The sequence below is a fragment of the Gambusia affinis genome, linkage group LG23, assembly GCF_019740435.1.
Source record: "Gambusia affinis linkage group LG23, SWU_Gaff_1.0, whole genome shotgun sequence".
NCBI classification, from domain to species: domain Eukaryota; kingdom Metazoa; phylum Chordata; class Actinopteri; order Cyprinodontiformes; family Poeciliidae; genus Gambusia; species Gambusia affinis.
In genome coordinates, this window is record NC_057890.1 from 16,963,072 (window position 1) to 16,983,710 (window position 20,639).

Sequence of the window (20,639 nt, forward strand, 5' to 3'; positions counted from 1 at the left end):
AGTAGAGTGTGTGTCAATTTCAGTTTGCGCCACAAATTTTCACTTCCTGACACGGTCCCTTTCAAAATAAGGCAAACATTTCAAATTAAAATTTAGAAAAGACATACTACAAATTGTACTCATTTTGGACAAATTAAAACAGTAGAGCTTTTCTTTTTGCAAGGTAAAAATTATACACAAGAAAGCCTGATGTTAATTCTAAATTTAAATATGAATAAAAGTAAGCTAGATGTAAGGCAACTACTTCAATGGTAAGCTTGGGACGTAGTTTCTAACAGCATTTTTAGTTTTTTAAGGAGAGCAAATATTATTGTTATTAAATTTTCCTTGTGGCTCAATAGAGTATTTTTGAATTTGAATCTGTATATCTCATCCAGTCTCCAATCTAGAAGGTTGCAATGCAGCATGTACTGTATGTAATTACTGTATGTTTTTGAAAACTACAGATATCTGTGAACTTTGTCTTGTTTAGTAGGCTGGTATTTAATGTAGTCAGCTAAAGATCAATAAGTTTTGTGTGTTAAAGTAAATTATATTAAATCACAACTGATTCCTGAAAACTACAGGAACGTCAAATAAACTGTAACTTTTCATAAACTACGAGGACTTCTATTGAAAACTATTGCATAGTAAACTACAATGGACTTCTTTCAAATGCACTAAATTTGAGTACATTGGAAAATAATCTAAAATCCACAGTGATGTCACTAAAACTGCTGTAAATTTGTGTCAGCTACAGCAGAATACAACTATTTACATTTTATTTTATCAGAATTGATTTGAGTAAACTATAGCATGGATCTGTAAGCTAGTTAATTTCAATAAATGTTAATAAACCATGATTGAGTTCATTAATACTATGGTACAATTCAGTAGATTACAATTAACATTTTTAAACTACAGCAAATTTGAATAAACTACAGAAAAGTAAGTTACTTTAAATTTAATGCACTGTAGAAGAATAATTCCAATAAATAACAGTGATGTTCAGGGACGGAACAGTAGATTTCAGCTAACTAAAGCAGAATTAAATAAACTACGAAGTAAATCAGAACTGATTTCAGTAAACTACAGAGTAGATCAGTAAACTACAGCAGAATGATGGCCCTCAGAGGTCAGCATCTCAGCATCCTGTCGGCCATCTTGTAGTGGGAGGACAGATTGATGCGGTGAGCTCCTTTTTTGTATTTTTTCCTGATTTCATTGATCTTTTAAATGCTTATTGGGATAAACTCTTTCTAAACCATCACAGGATGAGTTTCTGTGATGATATGAATCGCGCAGTGAAGAGAAACGGTGTAAAAAGAAGATTTTAAACCAGCAGTTGGTTGGTTTTTGTTGTTGTTTTGAGGGAACTAGCTGACGGAGCCGCAGCAGGCCTCCCCTTCAATTACAGGGACAAAAACAGAGTTTTTTCCCGCTCTTATCTTTTTTCTGTAGTCTACCTGTAGGAGCACAATGAAACCGACCGTATTTCTGGGAATAATTACCTAAAAATGTTTTCACGGTTCAGTTGTGGCGGGCTAGCTGGCTAGCTAACTGTTAGCTGTCATGCTAACAACCTAGCGTTTTCTATGGATTTAGCTACAAGCTAACGGTGGCTAGCTGCAGCTTTGAGCATCGTTTAAAACGTATAGATTGACACGGTAAAACATATTTTATACACACCAAACTAACAAACAAACTATTATGACGAGTCGTAGTTATTTACTCATGCGTTTTTACTTGTAAACTGACTATAGTTGATGCTAGCATTAGCCTACATCTCCTAGCTTCTTGCTACACATCCAGGCTTATAAACCGACCGATTCGCTTTCATGACTTATACTGGAGGACTATAATGAGGTTGTTTTGCAAACTGTCGTTCAAAGGAATTAAACTTTTACTTTAAGTAAGTCTGCATTTAACCTTCTTAGTTTTTGTAGATACAAGATATTTAACCAGCTGTGGTAAACAAAAGAAAATAGCGTCGATCGGCGCTGCAACAAGGATTAGTATTTCATCTGCTTTATGGTTCCTTTTGTGTTGAAATATGTAACCCAGGATGTGTTGAAAAAAACGGTGTAATGTTTGTGCAGGTTAGACTAGTCATCACATTTAGAAGCGCTTTGATCAAATCTGACATTAAAACAACTTATACTTAATCCAGGTGCAAGTGGAAAACTGAAAATAGATTCTGAATTATCAGGAACCTTTTCCACCTGTCAGATTACTTTGAGAGATTTAAAGTTATGAAGTTCTGTGTTTCTACAAACCAGCATTTGAATGCAAGCTCTGGATGTGTGTGTGTGTTCACCTACAACAGGAGAATTTGGAATAAGTGGATCAACTAGAAATTTTGCTTTAGATGTTTAAAAAGGTTAGTTAAAGAGTAAAAACTATACTTGTGCATCCAAATTATTAAAGCAGGGATGTATCAAACATTTTGTCAGTTACAGTTTTCCTTTGTTGAATGAAAAAGGTCTGATCTTTTGGACAAAAATGTTTTCATATTAATCAGTTGAACTGTTTTAAATCCAGTTTGCACTGACTGTTTAAGTTAATTTTCTGCCTTCCACTTGGTTTACACACATAATATGGAACAGTTTGGAGATTATGATGTATACTCTGGTTAAACGGCGATGTTAATTTTTCAGAGGAAGTTCTGAGCTGAACCTAAACTTACCTCAATAAACCACTTATCCTGCTTCCCAGATCACTAAATAAATACTTAACTGCAGGCCGAACTGATTTAACTTGAGTGACCAGCTGCAGTTAGATATAATGATGGAGTCGCATTACCACGTTTCCATGATCAGTTCTGATCTTCTTGATAATTTTCTCAGAGATTTGATCGATTGGCTGCTGCTGCTTTTATCTGCCTCCCTCTCTGATCTAACCTGGTGATTTTCCAGAATCAGTCATACAGGTAGAGTTCTGCAAAAACTGAACCAGCTCTAAAAACTTACATTTCAGGAGCTTTAACTGCTTCTTATTTATCAAAGTAGTAAAATTATTACCTGCTTCTCACCTAGAAAATGATCAAACTAGAGCAGGAAGATACACCTGAAAAGCTTGTCATGATATAACAGTTTCATATAAGTTTATCAATAATCATTGATTTTTTTTAAATTATGCCAAACTGGTGCTGTGATGCTTCCTGTTTTATCCAGTTTTCTCTAGACTCTGTTTTTTCTTTTTAAGCAGTTATGAGGCACGGTGGAGAAACCTTAAACTGCTGCTGCGCAAATTACTCAGCAGGTTGTTGCTAGGCAACCGAAGAGTGAGTGAGTCAGTTGATGACGCCTAGCTAGCCATGAGGGGTTGAGCGGCTAAAGTCTTTCTTCTGCCTACATCTCCCAGAATACCGTGCTGTTCTGGATTGGAGTTCAGTGAATATTCTATATGTTGAATTTTGAATATTCTATCATCTATATTACTTATTAACATTGATCAGGTGTTGATTGTGATATATATAGTAATTGATTTATTGTCCAGCTTCATTGATTTTAGGAAAAGCAACATTTTCCTTGTTGCCCTGGAAAGAAATAGAGTTGTGCAGTAGCACATCTGACTGCAATAAACAGTTCATGCAGAATTTTTCCACAGAGAAATGAACCTTTACTCAGCAGGGAGAAGTTCAACCTTAAAGAAATGTGACTGGTCTGTTTTGTGATGAATTGGATGTGTGACCAGACGTTTGGATCCCAGTTTCCTGCGTTCTGACCGTCTCTGGTCGCTCCCCAGGTGACACGCGGAATGTTTGGTGCTACCAGGAAGAAGTTCATGGAGGGGGGGATCGAGAGCGAGTACGCTTCGGACGACTCCAGCCTCTACTACAACCACACGTCCATGTTCGCTCCTCACCGGGCCGATAAAGATGTAAGTCTCTGTTCTGCTTCAACGCTGAAAAACCCAGTTAGGATGAGTTTGACAATATGAAGAAAAAGTCAGTGCTCCATAGGCCTGTCGCGATAAATAATATATTGATTAATCGTACGATAAATTAAAACTATCTACGTCATTTTAATTATCGGCGTTATCGTCTCTTCCAGCCTTTTTCTCTTTCTGTTGATGACGCTAAATGAAAAAAGGCTCAACTCCGGTGCTCTCCACTGACCCTCCCTTCCTAATTTCCTTAGTGTAATGTCCAGCGCACACGACACCATCTTAATGCTGTCGGTCGATTGTCGGCACATTTTCAAAACCTGAGAGACCACACATTAGCCGACCGAAATCCTAGGTATAACGGTTCCATCGGGTTCGATGTGCCATGTGATGTCCAACAGTGGGCACAACATAATGGCTACAAGTCCAGCTAACTAATTTTAAAACCAGGCATTAATCAATGCTTTACTACAATCTACCTGTAGTGCATGTGGCTCTAGTGTCAGCGTAACGTCCTGACTGAATGAAAATCATTAGAACCGATTTATGTCACGTTAACGAAGAACAACTGAAAAGTTACCTGGTTCATCAACGTAGCGATTTTGCTCCAACTCCTACCCTCATCATTTCTATATTCTTTGTACAAAATGTTTTATAAACATTAATGTTGTTTCCACATATCATCTCCAATGTCCGGGTTGCGCCGTGTCAGCTGTTTGGGATTCCCCTCCGTAATTTCCCCTCAGAAAGCGCGGAGCAGAATCCAGCTTTCTGATTGGCTACCTGTCACATTCAACAGGCTGCGGTAACGATCCCAGTGGGGAAAAACCCTGATTTAGATCGGAGCGCCACAACGATCTAGCGTAACACACCACACACTACAGGATGATCACAAGCTACAATCTTAGAAAGATCAAAGTTCTCAGATTGTCTTAAGGGGAAAATGTAGGAGTGAACTAAGGTGTAGTGTGAACTATTGCATCAGGTAGTCGATGTGCCATCTTCTCTATTTAAATCTAATGATTACTGAAGGGCAATATGGTAAACAGACTTCATAATCTGCACTCTTTTGGTTGAATGCAGTATTTATTTACACTTTGGCTTTATGTTATTTCGTTTTTATTCAAGTACATTTTTGTTAATGGAGACTGAGAATCAATTTTATTTTTATTTTTGGTTGTTTTGTTTATTTTGTTTATCAGTTCCAGTGTTGGATGTTCTTTTGAAAATAAAGTGTATCTATCTTTGGCTGGAAATCACATGCATTATTACGTCATTTCCATTAAATCAGTGTAAAAAGGTCTTCAAACAATACTATCGTCTATCGCAATAGTTTTTTGAGACAATTAATCATTCAGCAAAATTTGCTATCGTGACAGGTCTAGTGCTCCATTGTAGCTGCTGTAGCTCTTTTTTGTTGTTAAGTGGTGAACTTGATTTTGTTCTTTTTTTCAGATGCTGTCGTCTTCCTCCTCATCCAGTCAGCTGTCGCAGCTGGGAGCCAGTTTATACGCCCCACAGAGTAAGATCAACACTCGGATCAGTTCTGCCTCTCCAGTGAGGCTCCAGTAGATCCAGCTGAGGTCCAATACGCCTCTGATCCAACTGGCTTTGGTTAAAGTTCATCTCTGAAATATGTTGCTTCTTTCTGTCTCATCATCACAGATTTTCCATTTTCATTATCAGTAGTTCTCTTGTTTTTCTGAAAGTTTTTCACTGGTTTTCTTCAGATTTTAGCTACTTTTTCACTAAGCTTTTACTTTTATAAAGTGATTATTTACTTAGCTTAAGGAGGAGCTCAGGAGAAATGAGGCTGGAGACCTAGCAGACCAGCACCCTATAGAGGGATTTTTAAGCTGTGTGGTGAACATCGTCTGTCATTAAAAACTCTAAAATTCTGGAAGCGATCAGATCAAATTTACAACTTTTGCTCCTGTTTTCATTTTATCTTCTGTGGGAAACTTTAGGCTCACAAACAGCTGGTTGTACCTTCACCTCAAATATGAAAGTTCTTTTTTTGTCAAGAAAACAAAATGTTTTTTTCTTGTTTACCATCATAAAGACAAAGACTTAATAATCAATTTTCAAGAGAGAATGCTTTAGATTGTGTTTTTCTTTAATATTCTGTCTTCTGTACATTTTTCAACACTTATCTGTTTCTACATACTAAAATTTGGACGCAGGTTTCAGTTTTTGGAATTATAAGACTAAGGTTTTATGGTATATCATATTTCAAAATGTTTATCTTACCCTGGAGAGTTCTACCACGTGTTGTGGTAATTAAATTTTTTTAATAATTTTTGAAATATTTTATCTTTTATACAAAATTCAGTAAAATCTTTGTCCTCTTTGACAGTTTATTACTTCTGCCTTCTTCAACCTATAAACTCCATTCAACTTTTAAACTAATCACAAGTTATTAAGCTATATTCAAATGACTCGGCTTTTTGATATCTTTTATGCTTTTTCTAAAATTCTAATTTTAGTTTTATGCAAGTTTCTGTCTGTTTTCAGGTTTGCGATGTAACCCAATGATGGGAAACTGCCACTGTAGTAACTGACACTTTTTCAAGTTTACTCATTGGTCACAAGGAAAATGCTGCCGTTTGTAAATACTTCACTCTACAGAAATAATTTATGCATCAAAACGTAGCTACAGGCGTTAGCTTTGAGGAAGTGTTGGCGTCATTGCTGAAGGTTTTACGGTTTTCTTTAAAACGTTGCCTTAGCGCGGACATGTCACCCCGGCCTCCGTGTGAAATATCTTCAGCTCCGTCTTTCTCTTCAGCTTCAGAAGATCTTCACGAATCTCTCCAACCTCTTTGCTCTGCTTGGCTCAGATCAGCATAAAACTTTTTAGTTTTATTCTCTGAGTTAAACACAGAAACTTCATCATGTGTGTTTCCTTCTCTCCCCGCGGCTGCAGGTGCTCTGGGTTTCCCCATCCGTGGGATCAACAGCAGCGCGGCGCCGCAGCTCAGTCGAAGCTCGCTGACCCAACCCGCCGGCCAGCTCTCCAATCACACCAGTACTCCCAACTCTGGACCGCTGCACACGCCCTCGTCGCCCAACAGGTTGGCTCCCTCATGCGTTTGTTTTTACTGTCATGGTTTGGGTTTTCTATGTGTTAGCTGTTCTGTTGTTTCTAAAATAGCCTGAACTTTTAAAATGATGAACTGATCTTTGTTGTTACAGTGAATTTGTGGTTTTAATTTGGTTTCATGGTGGAGTAGAAACAGAAATTAAAGTTTATTATTATTTAAAAATTAATCTAATTATTTGTTTCTTTACGTCTTTTAATGTATTTCTAATATTACATAAAAAAGACTTACGTGGTTAAATGAAAAAATCTGCAGAAAGTACAAATTTTATCGATTTCTGAATTAATCCCTAGTTTTTCTAGCTCCTGTTTTATATTATATTAACTGTAGTGTTGATGCTGAAATAATAAACAGAATCTGTTTCTTTAACTGCAGTTTAAACATCATGATGATGTTTTATTTGATGAATGTGACTCTTCCTTGTGCAGGGCCTCCATCATGCCCTTAACCAGCAGCCGCAGCGTCCTGAACCACAACCAGCAGGTGGGCGGTCCCACGGGGCAGACGGGCGGAGGAGAGCGAGGCGGCGGCGGCACAGGGCGGAGCGGCACCATGGGGAGTCCCAGCAGGTCGTCTCCCAGCATCATCGGCATGCCCAAACAGCAGCAGGCGCGGTTCTCCTTCAACAGGTTCTGGTGACGCCGTCATGATCTGAAATCCTCTCTGTGTGTCTGGGCTGTGTTCTCTAGAGACGTTACAACGTTTTGCTTTCAGCTGATCTGTAGAAACTCACACTGAACCACAGCTGGTCACTTTTAAACTGATTAAAGTGTAAGTCGAGCGTAAAATCCTTTGTAGGTTTTTAATGTACAGCGATTCTGACTTCTTTATTTGTTCAATTAATGATTCATTTATTGTTGAAGAGATAAAAATCGTCTCATTATTTTCCCATGTTGGCAGAAGGTTTGGACATCACTGATCAAACTGAACTTCTGCTTATTATGAATGTAATTTGAAAATTTCACACAGAAACTTGATTCTAGTTTTCATAAAACTTTGTATTTTTAGAAACCATTTTAAGAACATTTTTCTGTCTGCAGAACATCTTCTGCTTTACTCTCTTTTCTTATATTACTGTCATTTCTACTGGCTTATTTTATTTTTTCATCAAGAAGTTCACCCTTTTTATTTTTTCTAAAAGGAATCCAGGGTTCAACATGAGCAACTCCTTAACCAGCAACATTTTCAACGGCACAGGTACAAAGAATGAAACCTGGTAGATTAGATTTCAGTGTGGAGAATAAAAGTTTGAAGCCAGTTTGTTGTCTCTGCTCCTCCAGACGGCAGTGAGAATGTGACGGGGTTGGATCTGTCCGACTTCCCGGCGTTGGCGGACCGGAGCCGGAGAGACGGGAGTTCGAACCCGACCCCGCAGCTGAACCCGCTGGCCGGCCGGGCGCCCTACGGTAACACACAGACGATACAGAACATCCGTACGAGCATGCAGCTTTTTATTTCACTACTGAAAACTGTCAAATGACCTTTTCTGATTTTATTTGTGTTTTCGTCTTAATTATGACATAAATGTAAAAAATTTATTGCATTTAATATTTGTTGTTTTGATGCTTGAAAACATTTAATTTCTGTAACAGAAAGTCCTTGAAAGTGCTTGGTTTTATACTGCACAGTTTTGTAAATGTAACATCTGGAAAAAGTTATTTACAATTTAAATCAAATATTTACATTCACCTAATATATGACAGATTTTTCTTTTCACTGTTTGAAGTTAAATCAGACTATAAACTTTCCTCGTTAGAATGATCAAAATTATTAGTTTACTTTGTCTCTGCTGTAGAATGTTTAATAAAATCACAAGACGTTATTAATAACAGTAATAAATAATGTTACATAATAGTAAATTAAAGCTATTTTTTAGTTAATTTATTTGATGTTGAAAAAGTTTGAAAAGTGAACGAGCCCTGCATATAGTTATGGATCAGTTCCTGTTGTTATTATTCCCAGTTGGCATGGTAACCAAGCCATCCAGCGAACAGTCGCAGGACTTTTCGATCCATAATGAAGATTTCCCAGCTCTCCCTGGTCCAAACTACCAAACTAAAGATCCCAGCAGCAACAGCGACGACAAAACGGTCTGAACTCTTCAGTTAGGATGAGCTCACCGCTTCTCAGCTATTTCCTGTCTGAGTTCTTGCTCTCTGCCGTTTCCGAGCAGAACCTGAACTCGTCGGGAAAGGCGTCTTCGAGCGCCGACGGTCCCAAGTTCCCCGGCGATAAAAGCTCGGCTCCGAGCAACAACAACCAGCAGAAGAAAGGCATCCAGGTTCTTCCCGATGGTAAGAAACTCCTCATTCCTCCCCACCGAGCCGCTGCTGCAGTCCGTCTCCTTATTAATGCTGCGTCTCAGGCCGAGTGACCAACATTCCCGTCGGCATGGTAACGGACCAGTTTGGAATGATCGGCTTGTTGACGTTCATCCGGGCAGCAGAGACGGATCCTGGCATGGTTCACCTAGCGCTGGGCTCAGACCTCACCACACTGGGCCTGAACCTCAACTCACCTGAGTAAGACGAGCTCACACACACACACACACACACACACACACACTAACAGAAGCAGAAAACTCAACTTTAACAGAAAGATTTGAGGGTTTCCCACCAACATTCGGTGTATTTAAACGCCTTGTATCTGCCAGGCTGTGGTTTTGATCCGGTTCTGTTTTAATCTGCTCTTATATTTCCTGCTGTTTGTTGGAAGTTGTTCTTCTTTTCTCTGGGTTTTCTGTAGTTTCTGGTTCGCTCTGTTAACCGATGGATGAAAATCAGTCGATTCAGTCGAAGATTAGAAACCCTGCTGGGATTTTCTTTAAAATGAGAAATACTGACGTGTTAATCTGGCTTTAAATCCAGGATGGTTGGACTCATTCTTCTTCTGGGAAATTCAAATGTATTATCAAAATGTTGTTAAAAACTGAGTAAATATAATGCAAGAGCAAAGAGAATAGAAGAATTAAGAGCAAAATATGGCAAATCACATTAAAACTTTACACTCTTTGCTTTGCTACACACATATGGACTGGGTTTATAAATTATTTATAATTACAGGTGCATGCCGCACTTCTCAGATTTTTATTTGTAAAAGATCGACCAACATTCTCTGCTGGAGAAAATAAAACACTCTTTGCTTCCTGCTCTGACTTTTATCTGACCGGCTGAACTGAGACGAAGTGCAGGAACGTTTAACAGATTTATCAAATGTTTCTGCTAAATGGAAACTTCTGTGTGTGTGTGTGTGTGTGTGTGTGTTTCTGTTAGGAATCTGTATCCTAAGTTTGCGTCTCCGTGGGCGTCGGCGCCGTGTCGGCCGCAGGACATTGGTGAGTTTCCGTGACAACAAACCTGTGATTATTGTAAATGTGCTCAAGTTAAAATTGAGAATATTTAACTAACACTTTGTTCACTCAGCGTCTTGTTCAGTGCTTTTTTAGCACCTTATAGTGTTCTTCTAGCGTTTTTCAGAATCAGTTCTGATACCATTCTTTGGTTCGTCTCTGCAGACTTTCACGTCCCGTCAGAGTATCTAACCAACATCCACATAAGGGACAAGGTACGCAGCAAAGCAACTCTTACTCATTGTTTAAAACCTGTCAAAATGTCTTAGATTTGTATAATCTGTGTCATTCTGACCGGTTTCCTTCTCTGTGTGCAGCTAGCAGCCATCAAGTTGTCTCGGTACGGAGAAGATCTGCTGTTTTATCTCTACTACATGAACGGAGGAGACCTGCTCCAGCTGCTGGCTGCAGTAGAACTGTAAGGCCGCCGTCCTCTACTGGGATCCCGGCCGGCCGCACGCTGTGAACTGACCAGCATGTCTGCCTTTCTGTGTCCAGTTTTAACCGGGACTGGCGGTATCATAAAGAGGAGCGGGTTTGGATAACGCGGGCCCCTGGGATGGAGCCCACGTTAAAGACCAACGCCTACGAAAGAGGGACCTACTACTTCTTCGATTGTCTCAACTGGAGGAAGGTTGCCAAGGTGAACCAATAATTAGATTTTCAATACTTAGATTTTCCATTTAAACTGAAAGTTTGCAAAACAGCCAAGAAAATTGGCACTTTAGAATTTATCCAGAAAAATGATTTTAGGGGAAGCTAAGTTGCTAAATGTTTTCAAATATAGCAAAAATGATACAGCAATAAACAAATGAATTCTATAATTATTCAGCAACATTATTGTTAACCATAATTACCCTGTAGGTGACTTATATGGATTTGAATCAGAAAACCTTGAAGATATAAATCTGCAACATCCGGCTGATCAATCTGAAGATTTCTAGTTCAGCCTTTCACTGTTTCAGATCAACATGAGTTCATCTGTCATGACTAAACCTGTCATAATAAGCAATAGATCAATTAATCACATAATAAATTAAAGTGAGCTCCATAATTTGTTTTTGCATGTTAATTTGTTTAATTTGTTTAGTTTAACGGTTGAAGAGAAGCTGCCCTTTAAGATCAATACAAACATTTGACACACAGTACAAAGTAGTTAGTTTGCAGGAGTTTTTGTTTGGTTTTTTTGTTGTTCTGATTCTATTGATTAATATTTTTGAAGGGCAATTTTCTTCAAAATCCTTTTTTTTTGTAGAAATGAGATATTATTTAACCTATTAGAGGGTGAACATGCATTTTATTCATGTTTATCATATTCATTGAAAATGGTTTAAAAACATCTACATTATCACTTATATCACATTCATTTCTGGGTCAGTTTATGGTTCATTAGCTGCATAAAATGTTTCATCTTTAACTCTGGCTCAGTGTGAAGGGAGTGAATCTCACTGCAGCGTTTGATTCCTTGTTTTCAGGAGTTTCATCTCGAATATGACAAACTAGAAGAGCGACCTCATGTTCCCTCCACTTTCAACTACAATCCTGCCCAGCAGGCCTTCTGATTGGCTCTTCCTCCTTCCTGACTGCCTGCCATTGGCCATCCTGGCTCATCAGTCCCGCCCCTGGAGGTTTTCCCGCCTCCTCCACTCACATGAATCTGGCCTGTAAGGACTCAGGACGGTGCCCACCTCTCTGACAGACTTCATCATTTTACCTTTTTCTCTTTTACGTTTGTCTTTTACCTCATTTCTGTTTTTATTTTATTCCCGCTTCTTCTCCATGACTTGTTTTGGTCTGGTGAGTGAAACAGACAGAGCTGGTAACAACTCAAACACTCACTGTTGTTTTCTAAAGAAGCTTTTGTGGAGAAACAGGTTTTAACAGAGAAAACTGGGTTTACTCGCCCGTCAGGATGGAGAATTTTTCACTCTGTGGTGCAGAAGAAGCTGAAAATATTTTTCGTTTTTACCAGAATTACAGATCAGGACACACATCACCACTCAGTGGGCAATCAGGAGACAAAATGCAATGTACATTGTAGCACTATTTCATAATAAAAGAGAAAATATATATATTTTTTCTGTTTTCTTGATGTTATGTAGAGAACTCAGAAACGCCACTTTAACTGGAACGGGTTGGTTTGTGTTTCCTGAAGCTTTTTTTTTTTAGGAAACTCAGTTATTTACATAAAAACGATGTTTTTTATTGTCAACAAATCACAACCAAAAGACTAACATTTAAAACTCCTGTCGTTTAAAAACAGTAAAGTCTTCATGAAGGTGTGTAGTTTTAAAGCAAACCTTAGTCTTCTCTAAAGTTTTTCTTTTTAAAATAGATTTTAAAAAAAACAACCTAAGACGTTTGAAACAGAAAAATAACAAAAAGTTCAATTTAATATCAATAGGAATATTGATCATGAAGATTTTTTTTTCCTTTTTCATGGAGCAAATAAAAATTAAATTTAAAATTTTATAGTTAAATGTAGGAAAACATAAACACATCCATTTGTCTGTAAATATTTAAAGGCTCTAGATTCTGATTTGGGCAAAATAATTTATTCAATTTCTCATAAAATTTCATCAAAATCCTTTACTTTTCTCTAAAAATCTGACCATCAACAATAATTTTCATCTAATCAGATATTTCTGCTGAGTTGGCTGAAGCTGGCAGCCATTTTGTAGCATTATTGAACATTTTGTTTATCTAATATAAAAACAGCCAAAGAAATGTCAGACAGTAAAAATCTGCTCCGATTTTACTGCTAAACAAACAAGCTTAGAGTTTTTAAATGTTTATAATATTTAATGGAGGCTCTTATGTCTCTTCTGGATGTTTTCCTGTTTCCTACCATCTGCTGGAAACCTGCAGCACTCGTTTGGTTTTCATGATAAAATATGCCAAAAATCTACAGAATCGTTTGGAAGTTTCAGTCAGAAATAAAAGCTGCTTAAAAGCCTGACTTTAGAGAATATTTTAAACTTGTTTCAAGTGTGATTTTGTGCATTTGTTGACAGTAAAAAACAGCGTTAAACCTCTTACCTCTGTTTGTTTACCTATAAAGGAAGATTTTAGTTCAGATTGTTCTGGACTCAAATGGAAACAGCAGCCTTTCTTCAGGTCACAGTCAGCTCTGACCTTTACTGTCTTCTGTTTTATCCAAACATCCATGTTTGTTTTTCCATTCCTCTTTGTTTTTATTCCCTGCTACATTCGTCCTCTTTCCCCCCAGAAGCTACTCTGACTTTTTGGTTTTCTTGCTGAAATCTTCATGATTGTGTTTTCCTGCTTTGGGACCATTTAATCTGAAGGAAGCGTGTCATTTTTACCTTTTAGAGCAGCTTTCTAGAGGTGCTAATTGATGCGGGTGGAGCAGCTGCTTCCACCTGCCATCCTGCTCAGCTAATTTACAGCTGGCTGTAATTAGTGGATGGAGACAAAAACCCAACTCAGACTGTCCGCAAGAAAACCAAACCAGACTTCTTCATTTTTTTTTACTTTACATTCAGTTACCTTAAACTCCCTCCAGGAGGCGCCACTGGGCCATCTGGGTGAATTCTGAATAAATATTCACGACACCAAGGCAGCAGAACGAAAGAAAGAGAAATTGGCCCCAAACAAGGAGACCCGGCCTCTGAATGATGCAATATGAGACTTCCTGTTATGTCGGTCGCCATGACAACAGCTTGGTCATGCCACAAGCAACAAGCCAAGGACACGCCCACAGACCCATGTGACCTGTCTGAGGAGATTTGATTGGAGGACTTAGCCGTTGGCTGTTTTATCAAATATGGCAGCTAGTGTTTTAATAGGAAAAGAAGAATAAAATAAATATTCTGGTAATGAAACTGAACGCAGAGTCCAGACTGTTTCTTTCTGGTTGTTTACTCACAAGTGGAACGTTGGCTATTAGATTTGTTTGTTATTTGGAATTTTGTGTCAGTTTTCTGACATTTTGTTTCGCTCATTTTCATTTTTTTCCTTTTGGTCATCCATCAAGAGTTTGGGTTTATTTTGGGCTTCTTTCCTCCAGATGATGAAGAAAATAGTTTTTCTAACATAGTTCATTTGTTTCTTTCAGTTTTATGTTTAAATAACATCAGATTTACCTCTGATGTTTGAACCTGGTTTGGTAGTTCTCCTGACTTCACGATTATCTTTCATCCCCATTTTATAACTAAAATAATAGATCTCAGTGTGATTCTGTCATGGAATATCAATTTATTGCATAAAAAACTTAAACCAGGTCTTTTTTTTATTATTACATTCATATTTAAAACATTAGCTGATCCATCTTCATGATGTCTAATTTCTGCTCCAGCTCTTTCTGGGGATCCTACTGGCGTCTCCATGGTGATAACTGCTCTGAATATTTGTTTGTTTGTTTTTACAGTGTCCTAACTTTAAAATCAGTTATTTCTCTTTCAGTGGATCAGGATTAATTGATGACAGTTTGTCTATGAGCTCCATTTGTAATTTTTAAGTATTTCCTGGACGTGCAGGACAGTGTTTGTCCACAGGAGGGCAGCATAACCGTAAAGAATGATAAACAAGCAGGAAATCATGCTCTGGAAAAGGTTTGCTTAGCACACTTTATTATTGCTTTTTATTTGAAAACTTTATAATATTTGTGATAACAGAGTTCGTCTTGGCTGAATACAAGAAGGTCCAAGTTGAATCAACAAGATTTTCTTCTATTCTTTCAGTTAATTGACTGATTTACTGCAGATTAATGTTTGATGAGTTAAGAAGGAGCCTTGATGGATTTCTATGATCGGGTATTTCAACCTAAAAATGGATTTAAAACTAAATTTATATTATTTACAATTTCATATGTTCAGGTTTCATTTAACAGGTTGAATAAGAAACAGCATGAAAAAACTTTTAGCAAGATAATTAATGAGATATAAGCCTTCAATCATTCAACCAAAAACGCTGTTAGACTCTGAAAATTATCATCCATCCATTTATCCTATTATTTATCATCATGTTATCCATGCATCTAAACAAAAGAGACAACCAACCAACCAAAGATCCATTGTTTCTCCAGGTCGGGTTCTGCAGTTCCAGCGGTGATCCAGACCGGAAGTCTCTCTCTCCAGCCAGATCGTCCCTCCAGAGGGTCTTGGTTTGAAACCTTTAAAGGTCTCAGTCTCGTGTTTTCTTTTTGTTTTTAACATTTTGCTTCATAAATGGACCAGTGTCGGAAGTCTTTCAGAATTTTGAATAAATCTCTCAGTCTCTGCAGTTTCATGTCACCACCTGTAGAGGTCCTCATTTATCTTTTTAGGCTTCCCCAGCATCTGCCCAGTGTTTCCAGTCAGATCACCTCTTCAGGTTTCTGTCAGGACTCAGAGGTTTATGTCCTCTGGCTCAGACAGCGAGTGATGATCTCGGAGTGTGAGCATTAAATATTTAACGTATCAGACTTTACAGCAGCTGTTAAATTCAATCTGAGACCAACCAGTCGAATGTGGAAGATTTAATCAACTGTGAAAATGAGCTGTTGAGTTCTGATCATTTTTTTCAAAGCTAACTTGTTCCTCCAACACGTGACGATGTAAAAATAATTTGCCTGTACAGAAGTTATGTAACCAACAAACAGATCTAAAAAAAATGTGTAGCAGGGTGAGAGTGGGCGAATGAAGCAAATTAAAACTTCACTTCAGTTAATTAGCTTATTTCTTTTTTTTATTGAAGCAACAACAGACATCATGAGCTCACGCAGAGTGAGTCAGTTTCCCTGCAGAGAAACAAGACATCCAACTTTAGATGCTCGAATCATTTCTCCTGTCTTAAATATTTTCACGTTAGTTGCTGATGTCCAACCTGGACAGCAGCCTTCATCCTTTCATCTCCAAACATAAAGCTGTTCTATAATCTCATTCTCTTGGTCATGATCTACGCAGGAAACCAACAAGTACACAGAGCTAGCTTTGGGTTAGCAATACTGGATAATCCCAAAAATACCCAAAAGGCGTCACCAAACTCCCACAGTCCCATCAGAAACAGTAAAGATCTAATCCACTGATCCTCAACTGGATGAAGAAATCCAAGCCTCCTCATCAGCATCATAATAATCAGTTTTAATCAAACAAAACGTTATTCAGTATGAGTTCAAGAAGCTTCAGTTCTTGTGAATTAATGTGTGCGGGGCAATAACTTTCTCCAACTGAACAGAAACAAAACTGAAATTATTTTCTTTGGATCTGAAGAGAAATGATCTACAGCCAAAATACAGCTTCAGTTATTACAGATAGAAACTAGAGATTAGGCCTGAAATCTTGATCTGAACTTTCAGAGCCACATAAAGACAGTTACAAAGTCGGCCTTCTAACACCTGAAGAACATTTCCAGTATTACAGGACTAATGTCCCAGAAAGACCTAGAGAAACTCATCCATGAATTTATCTTTAGTCGCATTGATTATTGCAACAATGTCTTTACAGGTTTCCAGATCCAGGACGCTGCTGCTGGAGTTCTGATTAAAACCAGGAAGATTCAGCACATAGCATCTGTTAATATATTTGATGATAATTTTGATGAAGACTTGACTAAATGTAATGTTTGTTGCTTTTTTCATAATTGTACTATATTTTTACGGTTTAAAGCTCTTTAACCGCCTTGTTGCTGAAATGTGTTTTGTTGTTAAACTCTCGACTTGAAAAGACACTAAACACATCGCGACGCCACCAGTGCAGAGCTTGTTTATTATTGGCAGCAACTGAGATAAAGACTTTTAGATGAGAAGGGCAAAGAGAGGAGCCAAGAAAATCCTCTGGAACAGATGTGGAAGGAAGACAGCATTTATTTCCTCTGATGAATCCTCCTTGAGATTTTTGAACATCTGAAGGACCAAATTTCTAAATGAGGAGTTTCCTTCAGCTCCTAACAAAACTCTGCTGCTTTTCTTCAACTTCTTCTAACAATCCAGCCGGAGCTTCCTGTTGAGAAAGTGTCCAAGTAAGTAAATACTTAACATATATAGCACCTTCCTCAAGTCAGAAACAACAAAAATAAAACTGTGTACATGTGACATAAAACAAAACTAAAACTATTTAAAAGCCAACTTGAAGAAATGTGTCCAAATCCCTGCATAAAAAAGCTAAAATGGGTCAAATATCAATGAACAAAAGAAATAAATGCTGGAAATATCTGAAATCTCACTAATTTTGTAATGAAATCTTCATTTTTATTTTTTTATGTAACATGTGGAAAAAAACTTTAACTTTTGACCCTGATTTGTACTCATTAAAAAGCAGTGGTGAAAGGAAGCTGAAAAGTTTTCATCCTGCATCCTGAAACTATCAAACTGTTGCATCAGAGCTTCAGGATGCAGCGTCGCCTCCATCTCGGAGGATTTCTGTAGCCTGTCAGTCGCTGTTGATGGATGGATTTCCAGCCAAATGTTTCCTCTGCTCCAGCCATGCTTGCTTCTGTTTTTCCTGAACAGAAGGAGCAAATATTGTGCAGATCACACCCAGTTCGACTTTAAGCTGAGGTTCCTGTTTAGAACTGTCTGATGGTTCTGCTGTGCACCGACATGTGGGCCGGGTTCTCCCGCTCCGATTCCCGTTATTATTTCTAATCTTTTGATCTCCAGAGATGATGATAATCCCGCCACATGCCTCCCTGATTACCGCCGCCGTGGATTCATTCGGCTGTTCTGAGCTCCAGGTTTTTTGCAGAGACGACACCAGCAGAAGTTGCTAAGGTGATTCAGGCGGTTCTGTTTGGACCCGCTGCAGATTTCTGAGATCAAAAGGTTCCAGGGCGGCCAAGTCCTTCCTGCAACTTTTAGATGCATCCTAAACGTTTCCTCCTGCTCAGATAAATTTCTCATTAAAGGTTGAAAAAATTCAAAAAATGACGTCATGAAAAGGTTCAATTTATGAAACTTATTTGTTATCATTTTGATGATTCTGGCTTACAGATAAAGAAACCCCTAAATTCAGAGTTTCAAATTGTAAGAATATGACATCAGATCAATAAAAACTTTTATCTCAGCTGAAATGCCAGGCTTCTGAAAAAACGTTTAAGTTTTATGTGTTAATTAACTAAGAAATGTAATCAGATTAACCACAATTAATCATCATCCTTTTTATAAAAGGTTTGAAAAAATGTTTTATGTCTCAAACCAAATATTTCAGTTTTCCAGATGTACATATTCAAGAAGATAAAAAAAGTAATTTATTCCAAAAGTAATTTAGAAATATTAACTATAAATTGGATAATTTATTGTAGCAATAAGTAATTAATGTTCCAACTCCAGTTTTTGTTCACTCCTTTTGAAGCTCAATGTTGTTGCTACCCTGGTTATTAGTGCATTTTTCCCTCCACTTAACTTTCTGTGAACATGCAATGACCTTTCCATAATATTTTAATTTTCTGGGATTAAAAATTGAGAATTTTAATTCTTTTAAGCCAGAATGGCTGAAATAACAAGAAATAAACACCTGAAATATTTCACTCTGTTTCTGAAATGAAGGATAGAAAATCTATAACTTTTTCATGACATTCCAAGTTTTGAGACGTTTCTGAGTCTCTTTCAGCTGGACAGAGCTGCTCCAAGTCCAAATGTTTTACTATCAGCTCACGTCTCATCGGAGGAAGTGATGGTTGTTTTAGGACAGGCAGACATTTTTCACCCAGACCTTGTTACAAACCGAAGGTGACTCAGACAGAGCAGCAGCCTCGCCCAGAGCGATCTTTTTATTTCTTTACACCCTCAGCTCTCCTCGGAGCCGATAGGAAGGACCGGAAATCGATCGGATCCCAGTCGGCTCATTGATCATTGGGTCCGTGAGGAACATTTTAGGCGGCTGTTTGCATCTCAAACTGCACACACAGGGAAACCCACAGGAAATAAAACCCAGGCAGACAAACTTTCATCAATAAACTGAATAATTACAATAAATTAAATGAAGAAAATATAACTAATCATCTCTGTGGTTTCGATTAATGTTTTTAAAAGCAACATTGCAGTGCTCTTAGGAAATACTCTGTCACACCTAAATGTTTAAAGGCATCAAACTAACTTTATTCGTTAGTTAAATACAAAATTCAGTTTTCAAATGATTTCATTTGTTCAGGGAGGAAAAAAGTCCAAACCAACCTGGACGTATGAACAGCGATCACTCACCTGATGTGAAATCATGAATTAAACCACTTCTTGAGTTCAACTGAGTTCAGTTTCACCAGATTTTTACCTTATTACCTGTTAAATCAGTGAAATCCTTCAAGTAAAACATGTTGCTATGTACTCCTATTTTAAAACAACAAAATCTTATTCAAATTCAGAGGCACGTCACTAATCCCAAAGGGAAATTAAATGCAACCTATTTTCATATTTGTTACAATAGTGTAGTTTATAGCGCCACCTGCTGACAACACATTCTAAACAGGGTTTACGAAAAGATATTGTTTCACCTCAGGTTTTGACTAGAAGTAGGTCACATATTTTTCTGCGCTCTCAATAAACTAAGTAACAAGATTTTTATTCATGGCTCATCACAGCCTTCCCATATGAAGAACGAGGTGTAAAAGTGTCCAGTGTGTTTCTGAGCGAGACTGATGTGCTCTTCCTCCACTAAGAGGCTTATCTCATGCAGCTTGTAACAGTGAGAGAACAACAAGCAGCCAGCGGCGTAATAAAACTCAGATCTGGATTCAATCATCGGGCTGCTAGAGCGAGCGAGCATCACTACAACAGGAGAGAGAGAAAGGTGAAACCATAGAAACTGTCACACTGCTGCACCATGTGACCAGGAGTGTCAACACCTGAACCTGTGAGAAGGTCAAGCTCAGACATGAACTGCTGGCAGCAAAGTCTTCACCAGGGAACACTTTGCAAAAGTTATTCTTCCTCTTAAACAAATCCCACATCAGTCACATAACAACAACTGACTTCCACATATTTGGATTTAATGTGACAGATCTGCACAAAGTCGAGCAAAAATATTGAAGAGGAAAGCAATTTGTTATTATTTGTTTCTTTTGCTATATAAATAATTCTTAAAAGTGTGGCATGCATTGTTGGATTTAGGCTAAAAAGTTGAAATATGGTCTCATCAGAGCAGAGCAAGGCGATAAATCGATATTAGATTTTGAAGGACTAGAATGTGTTGAGGATTTGCCAAAGCAAAGATAATCTATTAAGCTCATCATGTCCTCTTCTGAACTTTTATGTAGCTGGCCTGGAGAAGTTAATGTTTTAATGGTCACTGTGGTCAACACAGCATTAATATTCAGCAAGCGTGAAGGCTTCAGGTTAAAATTAAAAGTAAAACACTATAGATTAAACACGCTGTTAAAAATTCCAGTTT

At 37.8% G+C, this 20,639-nt stretch overlaps 1 protein-coding gene across 3 annotated transcripts; it reads left to right on the top strand.

Moving 5' to 3' along the window:
* Positions 1 to 1,062: 1,062 nt before the first annotated feature.
* On the top strand, positions 1,063 to 14,167 carry LOC122826543 (CCR4-NOT transcription complex subunit 2-like). Of its 3 annotated transcripts, none has more exons than XM_044108538.1 (15): positions 1,063 to 1,169; positions 3,727 to 3,861; positions 5,323 to 5,389; positions 6,794 to 6,941; positions 7,397 to 7,597; positions 8,110 to 8,165; positions 8,249 to 8,401; positions 8,931 to 9,058; positions 9,142 to 9,262; positions 9,334 to 9,490; positions 10,241 to 10,302; positions 10,483 to 10,532; positions 10,635 to 10,735; positions 10,816 to 10,960; positions 11,793 to 14,167. In XM_044108538.1, the coding sequence occupies exons 2-15, from the start codon at positions 3,739 to 3,741 to the stop codon at positions 11,877 to 11,879; spliced, it is 1,599 nt and encodes a 532-aa protein (XP_043964473.1). In that variant the 5' UTR covers positions 1,063 to 1,169; positions 3,727 to 3,738; the 3' UTR covers positions 11,880 to 14,167. The 3 variants fall into 3 exon arrangements, with proteins under 3 accessions (XP_043964473.1, XP_043964475.1, XP_043964474.1); XM_044108540.1 differs by having other exon boundaries at positions 8,249 to 8,374; XM_044108539.1 differs by lacking the exon at positions 1,063 to 1,169 and adding an exon at positions 3,346 to 3,366.
* The last annotated feature ends 6,472 nt before the right edge of the window (positions 14,168 to 20,639 follow it).

What these genes read in the sequence shown, in the direction of transcription:
- LOC122826543 (XM_044108538.1), top strand. Translation starts at nt 3,739, where the DNA reads ATGTTTGGTGCTACCAGGAAGAAGTTCATGGAGGGGGGGATCGAGAGC. An exon ending in CAACATTTTCAACGGCACAG is followed by an intron (nt 8,166 to 8,248) that starts GTACAAAGAATG and finishes CTGCTCCTCCAG; the next exon opens with ACGGCAGTGAGAATGTGACG. An exon ending in CTGCTGGCTGCAGTAGAACT is followed by an intron (nt 10,736 to 10,815) that starts GTAAGGCCGCCG and finishes TTCTGTGTCCAG; the next exon opens with TTTTAACCGGGACTGGCGGT.